This window comes from Nanorana parkeri, unplaced genomic scaffold, assembly GCF_000935625.1.
Source record: "Nanorana parkeri isolate BGI_ZX_2015 unplaced genomic scaffold, ASM93562v1 scaffold2147, whole genome shotgun sequence".
In the NCBI taxonomy this organism is placed as follows: Eukaryota; Metazoa; Chordata; class Amphibia; order Anura; family Dicroglossidae; genus Nanorana; species Nanorana parkeri.
This window is the reverse complement of record NW_017308415.1, coordinates 65,476-74,996: the sequence shown is the minus strand read 5'-3', so window position 1 is coordinate 74,996 and position 9,521 is coordinate 65,476. Positions and strand designations below refer to the sequence as shown.

The window sequence follows — 9,521 nt, the reverse complement described above, 5'->3', positions numbered from 1 at the left end:
AATGCAACTTTGCCTGTGTAGGCAAGAATCCTAGCACCGGCCCTGCCTTGAAGCATCAAGTTTAGCCCTCTCGCACACCCACCATTCAACGGTTCAACGCAGGCCACTCTCAGAGCTCAGAGCATTGAACCTGAATTCCAACCTAGCTCAGCCTATAGATTGCACTGAAGTTCACGCAATGTATACTTAGCATTAGGCAAAAATATCTTCCTTTTTTACTGACAATTTCTGACATTTAAGACATTATTGCCCATAGCAGCCAGTTTTTCAAGCTGTCATTTTACAAGAATCTTTTTGTTTTTTTACTGAAACTTTACAGCTATTGCTTTCCTCCAATTGATTGCCGCCAGCCCTCTGCCCCCACATCTCTCCTCAGTTTGGAGAAATAATTATTCCTAGAGATGTGCCCTCTGCTGGCTGAAACAGAGAATACAACAAAGTGGCAAATGTAGCATCTCCATGTACTAGAACTGCTTTCCATCAGTCCTTTGCAGAGTTGTATGTATAGGATCCTGTTGCTTGTAGCTACTTGCCATGGTCTAATTGGTCTAACAATTTGGCCTGGATACAGCAATCCCTAAGGTAGCTTGTTAACAGACCCGGCGCTACCATATAGGCAGGTCAAGCAACTGCTTGACGGCGCCAGGGGGGGGCTCTCTCCTGCCGGCCGCTGCAGCTTTAGAGCGGCCAGGAGGAGAGGGAGCCCTGACAGGTGTGATCAGAGCCGCCTCTCTGAGCAGAGGAGCGGCAGGTATGACACCCACACCCAAATCCCCCAACCCCCCGCCGCCGCTGCCGGCTACCTTTCATGCCGGATCGAGTAGACAGTGAGAGGAGAGCTGCACTCACAACCCTTCCTCTCAGCTGTCACAGGAGTTCTAGCACAGTGCTGTGCTAGAAGGTTCAATAAGATATATGAAAAAATAAGTAAGAAAAAAAAATTAAAATGATAAAAAGTAAAAGATAGTAAGATTAAAAAATAAAGAAATTAACAAATAATTTGAAAAAAATAATAAATAAAAAGTGAATGAGTATCAGATAAATAAAAAGCACAAAAGAGCTCTTTCGCCTGTGTAGGCAAAAATCCTTGCACCGGCCCTGCTTGTTAACAGATTGCACTCTTGGTGAGGGCTGGGCACTTTTTAGTGTCTCCAGCTGTCCTCACTCTTGCCACTGGTAACACAGGAGGTCAAAAATCACAATTACTGTGATCAACCACTCCAGGTTCACTGCATCCACCGTGTAGAGTTCATATCCCAGATACTTGGAAATTAATGCCCAACTATCATCCATCAGGAGGTACAGAAGAAGCCTACGCCTTTATAGACTTTAATATGTCGGGGACCCTCCTGGCCAGCGTGGGGAGCAGCCCAGATTACATGCTGACTATCTGGGACTGGAAACAGGAGAAGATTATGCTGAGGTCGAAGGCTTTCTCCCAAGATGTCTTCCAGGTCACCTTCTCTCCAGAGAACGAGGAGCAGTTGACCACCTGTGGGACAGGACACATCAGGTGAGATCTTCCTGACACTGGGCTCCTGGAGATGGGACCAATGAATGAGCTGTTGGTTGGGAAGAATGTCAACCTTTGCTTCATGGTGAAGCCCATATTGTTCTACTAAGCCCATACAGAGTTCTAATTTATCCTAAATTCAGTGATATTTTGATTACAAGTGTCTCCGTTCTTCCTGCCTAGATTCTGGAAAATGGCACGCACGTTTACAGGCTTAAAGCTTCAGGGAGAGATCGGGAGATTTGGAAAGACTGCGCTCACTGATATAGAGGGATATGTGGAACTACCAGACGGGAAGGTAAAACTCTAAATAATTTTGTGTAGGTGATGAAACAGGATTATTTAATACTAAGAATGATTTACCCCTTTTATAGGCAAAGTCATGTAAATTTGACGTGAAATAATCTGATATGTTAATTAGAGGTGCACAGAAACTAAGATTTCAAAACCGAAATTTAAAAAAATGTCAGGCCGAAAACCGAAAATGTTTCTTATTTTATCTTTTTAAAATTTTTTAAAATATTTTATTTTTATTTATTTTTTATAAACTTTTTATTTTTTTTATATTTATTTAAAAAAATATATTTTTATATTTACTTTACTGCTGGGAGCTTCGGGTAAATATTATGGCTCTAAACAGATCCCTGATATTTCCCTTTTAAAATAGAAAAAGAAATTGAGGACACAGAGTCCTCAATCTCTTTTTCTGCAGCCCCTGTTATCAATGAATAGGAATCCTCCATACTGAGTGTTCCTGTTCATTCATAACATGAGGAGAGAGTATGGTTACTATAACCACAATCATGAATGAACAGGAAGTGATATAGATCAGTGATATAGATCAGTTCCCATTCATTCCATTGTACCCGCTCTCCTTCCTGACTCACTGTCACAGGAGGCTGGGCGGGGCGGTGTAGAGAGGAGAGCTCAGCCTCCTGTGACAGCGCTGGCTGTCTCCGCCCACACACTGCTCTGCCGATCTGTGACAGGAGGCTGAGCGGTGCGGGAGGAGAGACGCCGGCCGCTCATATCGCTCTCCTCCCGCAGCGCTCGGCCACCTGTCACAGTTTCTCTCCACCCCCGCTGGGACACAGAGCAGCGCCCAGCGGGGAAGCGAGAATAGAACGGATGCATCAGCCAGAAAATGGCACTTTCAGCATTATGCCAAAAGTGCCATTTTCGGCCGATATATCGGTGCATCCCTAATGTTAATACATAATTATGTATGATAGATTTTGATTTAAAGACAAAATGTTTATGACTTGTCATGCTAAGGAGTTGATAGACAGGTTACAGAATCTAATCGTAAGTAAATGAAAACAAAGCAGAGTGAGTTGAATGGTTGTAGGGAACTGCAATGGGTGCGGTTTCAACCCCTCTTACCTCCAATCCTCAGGTGATCTCAGGCTCTGAATGGGGAAACATGCTGCTGTGGGAAGGAGGTCTTATCAAGGTGGAGATCTGCAGAAAAGGTCGCAGGCCATGCCATAGCGGTTCTATTAACCAGTTTGTGCTGGATGAAGGCGAGCTTATCACCATTGGAGCCGATGGATATGTTCGGGTGAGTACTAAATATGTTTTTAGAATTTTACTGGACTTATTTTAACACAGCATGGTTCTGACTTACTCTCCATCATCCATTTCACTCTGTGAGGTCTGGGACTTTGAGACTGTGGACCATGCTGACGTCATCGATGACACTGGGCTTCTGGAGATGGAACCAATGAATGAACTGTTAGTTGGGAAGAATGTCAACCTTCGCTTCATGGTGAAGACGAGAGAAAATGACTCACCTGTGTGGTTCGCTCAGGTATACCAGACTCATCAAGGTTCATGGAGTTTAATATTATATTGTTATGTGTCTGTGCTTGGCATGTGGAAACAGGCTGAACACAGGAGACATGTTGCTGCATCAAATGCTGTAATTTGAATTTAACTGAAACTACACCCTGAACTAACACCTAAGGGTCTATTTGTAGCCATTTCGCAGAGCCATTCGCCCTATGAATCTTTCTGTACGCTAGTTCTGTGAGAATAGACACAAAAATAAACATTCTTAGAAATATTTTCTTTTCAGGTTAAATGTATGTAATGTAATACTGCATTTTGGCCACTAGATGGAGCTAATGGATGGAGTATAGGGAAAAAACGTATCTAATATGCTGCTCAGCTCCATCTAGTGGTTGTAATGCAGTACTGCATTACATACATTCAACCTGAAAAGAATATGTCTGAGGACATTCATTTTTTTTCGTCTGTTTGTACAGAAACAGTCTTTCAGAAAGATTCACAGTGCAAATGGCTCTGTGAATTGGTTATAAATGGACCCCCCTAGTGTTCAATAAATGTTATAACAGTGGCAGGCTTTTGCATATCTCGATGGGAGCCTGAGATGATGAGGGTGGGTTCTCTTGCTGCTTTAGGCCGAGCACTCCTCAGAGTAGGACAGAGTGTGCAGGGACAAAAGAGTGGCACAAGTGCTGGCAGGTGATGTTGTAACTGATGTCCCCAGAACTGGTGGATGAAGACCTATAGATGGCAGATATGGCAGGGAATGCCAATCACTAGAGCCAGGGGTGTATCTACTGCAAGGCAAACTAGGCATTTGCCTAGGGCGGCACTTTCCAGGGGGGCGCCAAAAAATGCTGTTAGTTGGGGCGCCAAAAAAAACAGTTAATTGGGAGGAAAAAAAATGATATTATACATTATTCATGAATTACTGCCAGTACTCCTGGACCTGGTGCTTCTTTGACTGGGGATCAACGTGTCCACCTATACCGCCTACACCTACATGTATGCTGCAGCTCCATAAACTCCGTTCAGAGTTATGTCTCTAGAGCTACAGAGCCCAGCGGCCAAGGCAGAAGATGGGTAACTGCAGAATTAGAGGGCCCAGCATATTAAGGCAGAAGATCGGTGTTGCAGCTGCAGAATTATGGAGCCCTTCAAGCCAGGAATAGAGAAGGTGGCTATTGCAAAGGTAGAACTAGAGCGTCCCGCTACGTTGATAGCGCTTTAGAATCTAGATACAACGTGCGCGCTTTATCCCACAACTGACAGGTTATGCAAAATGTCTTAAACCGGAAGGGGTGGGACTAATTTAGATTAGGGATGGGGGGGCGGGGTGCTCGGGTTTAGTCTTGCCTAGGGCAGCACAAAACCAAGATACACCACTGACTAGAGCGCGATGTCAGCAGTGGTCGTCAGGCACAGATCGATCATGTAACGTACCTGGTGAGAGACCGGAAGGTGAGGAGGCTTCTCTTGCGGCTCGTGTCCTTCCGCCCCTGGAGGTGGGAAGAGGTAGCGGTCGGGCAGCGAGGAGCACGAGTACCACGGATGGGAACCGACACTGTGCAGGAGACGTCCTGGTAGCTGGTAGTCAGCAAGCCAGAGGTCCAACTGGGCAGGCAGCGTGGGAACAGGATCGAGAGACTGAAGCGTGGTCAGGAAAGCCAAAGGTCGGGGGCAGCAAGGTACACAATCAGGAGGCAAAAGGCAAAGTCCAGGAAACAGGCCGAGGTCAGGGGCAACCAGCAATCAATAGAGAAGTCCAAACAAGCCGGGTAAAGCAGGTCACAGGAATCCAACAGAATGCAGGCACACAGGAACACTAGCTGAAAAACCATCAGCAATGGGGTTCGTTTTTATATGCTAAACTAGGGAAGCAGCGTCATTTCCGCTGCTACGGCCGCTGCACGTGATTCCATGCACTTCCGGTTTAAGCGTGTTTTCTCGCACTTCCGCACATGCCCAACATGGCATGTTTTCCGGCCGAATGAATATTTGGTTTGTGCGCATGTGCGGGCGCCATTTTACCCTTACAGATAACTTGCAGGCAACGAGGTACGAAGGCAGCAGGCAGGGGAGTAGTCAGGAGATAATCCAAGGTCACATAGGAACAGAGCGATAATCAGAAGAGGCAAGCCCACATCTGCCCAGAGGCGTACGGCTATGCACAGGCCTATTAGCCAAACTGTGCACATGCGCAGATTCTTGCATGGAACCTCTGCTGTGTGGACTGGCTGAACCTTCCTGACACAGGGTTGGGATATCATGAGTGGCGGAAAGTGATACATTTTTAATTGAATGGAATTACAGAATGGCCTAATTATATACATTCTATATAAATGTTATCCTTGAATCCTTATCATGTATATGGAGATGTGTTATATCTAGTAATCCATTCTGAATTCTTTTATTTTTCAGGATGCCAGCGGTGGGATCTGGAGGCTGGACCTGTCCTTTTCAAATATAGTAATGTCAATGTTTCCTAATTGCTTATCTGACCCTTATATGACTTACATATGCAGAATAGGCCACTGAGCACCATTTAGTTACATTGGGGCCATTTCTATTGATTTTTGAATGTCCTTCCTCTTCTTTGGCGTTGTTATATTTGATAGAAATAAGCCGTCCGGAGTAATTCACAAAAGAATCCAAAGACAATAATAAGAGGATGTTCTATTTGGCGTATTGTTCCGTAGTTGACACCAATTGTTCTTGTTGTGAAGCTGGATACATGCGTTGGATGAGTGACAATACGGTGCAATACGGGGTGAAAAGAACAAGCTCACACTTTTTATTTACTTGCAATGTGCCCCTTGAAGCTGCTAGAACATCTGACTGCTTCAGAAGTGTTGATTCCCAAGCACAGCATCCCTCCTTGCACGTCATAGCCCTCTCCTCTTCTGGGACTGTCTAATTTTTGTCTGTGCTGGCCTAGCTCCTTCACCCTTCCCCTCATCTCCCTACAAGACCTTTTATGTAGCCTTTTTGCCATATGAGGCAGTGGCCGGTGGGAGAGGGTGGGTGTGGTGGTGCATGCCGCCCTCCACAGGCTCTGCACAGACTTCAGAGCCTGGCTCTTAGCAGCCTGGGATGCTCTGACCGGCGTCCCCCCAGCTCACTGGTTGCCAGGAGCCAGGCGGCACACCAGCCAGAGGGTCCCAGGTTGATGTGAGATGTGTATAGCCCTTCATCTTCTCCCCTCCTCTTAGCAACATGGGACGCTCTGACTGGAAAGTGGGCAGTAGGGACGGCCTTGGCAGTGATATTATTATTATTATACAGGATTTATATAGTGCCAACTGTTTGTGCAGCGCTTTACAATATAAGGAAGACATTACAATCACAATACAATACAATTCAAGACCAGATGGTAAGGAGGACCCTGCCCCTGAGGGCTTTTTTGAATGTCCTTCCTCTTCTTTGGCGTTGTTATATTTGATAGAAATAAGCCGTCCGGAGTAATTCACAAAAGAATCCAAAGACAATAATAAGAGGATGTTCTATTTGGCGTATTGTTCCGTAGTTGACACCAATTGTTCTTGTTGTGAAGCTGGATACATGCGTTGGATGAGTGACAATACGGTGCAATACGGGGTGAAAAGAACAAGCTCACACTTTTTATTTACTTGCAATGTGCCCCTTGAAGCTGCTAGAACATCTGACTGCTTCAGAAGTGTTGATTCCCAAGCACAGCATCCCTCCTTGCACGTCATAGCCCTCTCCTCTTCTGGGACTGTCTAATTTTTGTCTGTGCTGGCCTAGCTCCTTCACCCTTCCCCTCATCTCCCTACAAGACCTTTTATGTAGCCTTTTTGCCATATGAGGCAGTGGCCGGTGGGAGAGGGTGGGTGTGGTGGTGCATGCCGCCCTCCACAGGCTCTGCACAGACTTCAGAGCCTGGCTCTTAGCAGCCTGGGATGCTCTGACCGGCGTCCCCCCAGCTCACTGGTTGCCAGGAGCCAGGCGGCACACCAGCCAGAGGGTCCCAGGTTGATGTGAGATGTGTATAGCCCTTCATCTTCTCCCCTCCTCTTAGCAACATGGGACGCTCTGACTGGAAAGTGGGCAGTAGGGACGGCCTTGGCAGTGATATTATTATTATTATACAGGATTTATATAGTGCCAACTGTTTGTGCAGCGCTTTACAATATAAGGAAGACATTACAATCACAATACAATACAATTCAAGACCAGATGGTAAGGAGGACCCTGCCCCTGAGGGCTTACAATCTAAAAGGGAGGGGCCAGTGATACATGAGGAGGGATGTGTTGGCTCTGGATTTACAATGCCTCTTCTTCATGTTCTCCCTGCAGACTCAGGACCCCGAACAGCTCTTCTCATTCCATGCCGGGAAGATTAACGCTTTAGATGCTTCTCCCTCCACATACCTGATGGCAACTACGTCCTCAGACCGTACGTTCAGTCCAAACCTATTTGTAATATTAGAACAAACTGCTTTGCATTTCTTCTAAATTTGCTATGTTTCAATGGTGGCTCTTGGATTGGACAGACAGGCTCCTGCATTCCATAATAATCTGTCCACCCCGACCTAAGTACTGGTCCACTATGCCGATATGGAATACACAGCCCTGATCAACGCAACGATGGCACACATACACATTAAAGGAGAACTATGAGGGGCGTGCTTTTCACTCATCTCATAGTTCTAGCCGACCTGTGACAATGAGACTGTCACAGGTCGGCTCAGTAGATCGGGAGGTGAGAGAACACATACCGGCGTTCGCTCACCTCTCGATCCTGTCACGGCAGAGAGCTGGATTCCCCCCTCCCCGCTCCGATCCGCCAGCGCTGACTGGCAGAACGGACGGGGGCGGGTACAGCTGGCTTTGCCTCTAGATAGGCAGAGCCAGCTGTTGATCGGAGCGGGGAGGGGGGAATCCAGCCCCTCCCCTGTCACGGCAGAGAGCCGTGACAGGATCGAGAGGTGAGCGAACGCCAGTAAGTGTTCGCTCCCCTCCCGATCTACTGAGCCGACCTGTGACAGTCTCATTGTCACAGGTCGGCTAGAACTATGAGGTGAGTGAAAAGCACTCACCTCATAGTTCTCCTTTAAAGTAAAATTCAAGGTCCATTTACCCCGTCCAGGCCCCCCTTCATAAATTACCTATTATTGTATGATTTCGGCTAGGGATGCACCAACGCTAGTTTGTCCTCCCGTTACCCTAAGGAGAACTATGGGGAAAAGCCTTAACCCCATAGTTCTCCTTTAAAGTGTACCTAAAGCCACATTTTTAGGTTTCTGTATGACGTGGTGAGGGGTTAGAAGAATCCCTTTCAGGCTTCTGTGTCAGGTCCTCGCTGGGGAGATTCACCCTTTCTGTTTGTCTTGATGACCACTTGGGACTGAAAAATCCAAATGTGACAGTAGACAGAAGAACAGAACTCTTCCGATGGGATTAGTCATTCATATGACAACTGGAGGAAATTTCCCCTTACTTTGGAGAGATTTCTTCTTACTTCCTGTTGTTTTTACAGGACAGGAAGTGAAGGGATATATATATCCCCAGTGGAGCACAGACGGCAAAAAAACAAACCTGGTAGGAGTTTGAACCCTGGATTACTCTAGCTGAAAGAAAAAAAGTTTTGTCTTTAGATATACTTTCATTGCAACATTGCAGCAGGATTCCTTTTTAATATAATATGATGTCTCCAACCTTCCGGGAAGATTCCTGGAGAATGCAGAGTAGGTGAATCTTGTTAGAAGACACTCCAGTCCATCGCCAGAGATTTTTTTGTGAGATTTCGCCTGCTTTGTATTCCGCAGGATATAGCCGAAATTAGGGACGCACCGACACTGGTATCGGTGCCGATACCGAGTATTTGGGCGAGTACTCGTACTCACCCAAATGCTCCCAATGCCTATCCTGATACCAGAACTTCCGGTATTAGGAAGCTGGGCGGCGAGTCATTACATGCTGCTCGGCTTCCTGATTGGCTGGGAAGCTGGCTCCATGCTCTCTCGTCACTTGGTGACGAGGCAGCATGGAGCCGGCTTTCTGGCCAATCAGGAAGCCGAGCAGCATGTAATGACTCGCCGCCCAGCTTCCTGATTGGTCGGGAAGCTGGCCAATCAGGAAGCCGGACGGCGAGTCATTACATGGCTCCCAGCTTCCTGATTGGCCAGAAAGCCGGCTCCATGCTTCCTGGTCACCTGGTGACCAGGGATCATGGAGCCGGCTTCCCGGCCAATCAGGA

At 46.7% G+C, this 9,521-nt stretch overlaps 2 protein-coding genes across 2 annotated transcripts in view; one reads left to right on the top strand and one right to left on the bottom strand.

The window, feature by feature from the left end:
* LOC108800871 (cytochrome c oxidase copper chaperone) overlaps positions 1 to 6,901 on the bottom strand; it is a 25,219-nt gene extending 18,318 nt beyond the window's left edge. Inside the window, exons 1-2 of the mRNA XM_018572855.1 lie at positions 6,896 to 6,901; positions 2,113 to 2,117 (exon numbers count right to left, since the gene is read on the bottom strand). The gene's annotated coding sequence lies outside the window, so the exon portion shown is untranslated. The remainder of the gene's footprint in view (positions 1 to 2,112; positions 2,118 to 6,895) is intronic.
* CFAP44 (cilia and flagella associated protein 44) overlaps positions 1 to 9,521 on the top strand; it is a 56,801-nt gene that overhangs the window by 9,933 nt on the left and 37,347 nt on the right. The window contains exons 8-13 of the mRNA XM_018572852.1: positions 1,297 to 1,513; positions 1,697 to 1,811; positions 2,910 to 3,074; positions 3,168 to 3,323; positions 5,723 to 5,770; positions 7,619 to 7,718. Coding sequence (XP_018428354.1) covers positions 1,297 to 1,513; positions 1,697 to 1,811; positions 2,910 to 3,074; positions 3,168 to 3,323; positions 5,723 to 5,770; positions 7,619 to 7,718 — 801 coding nt within the window. The remainder of the gene's footprint in view (positions 1 to 1,296; positions 1,514 to 1,696; positions 1,812 to 2,909; positions 3,075 to 3,167; positions 3,324 to 5,722; positions 5,771 to 7,618; positions 7,719 to 9,521) is intronic.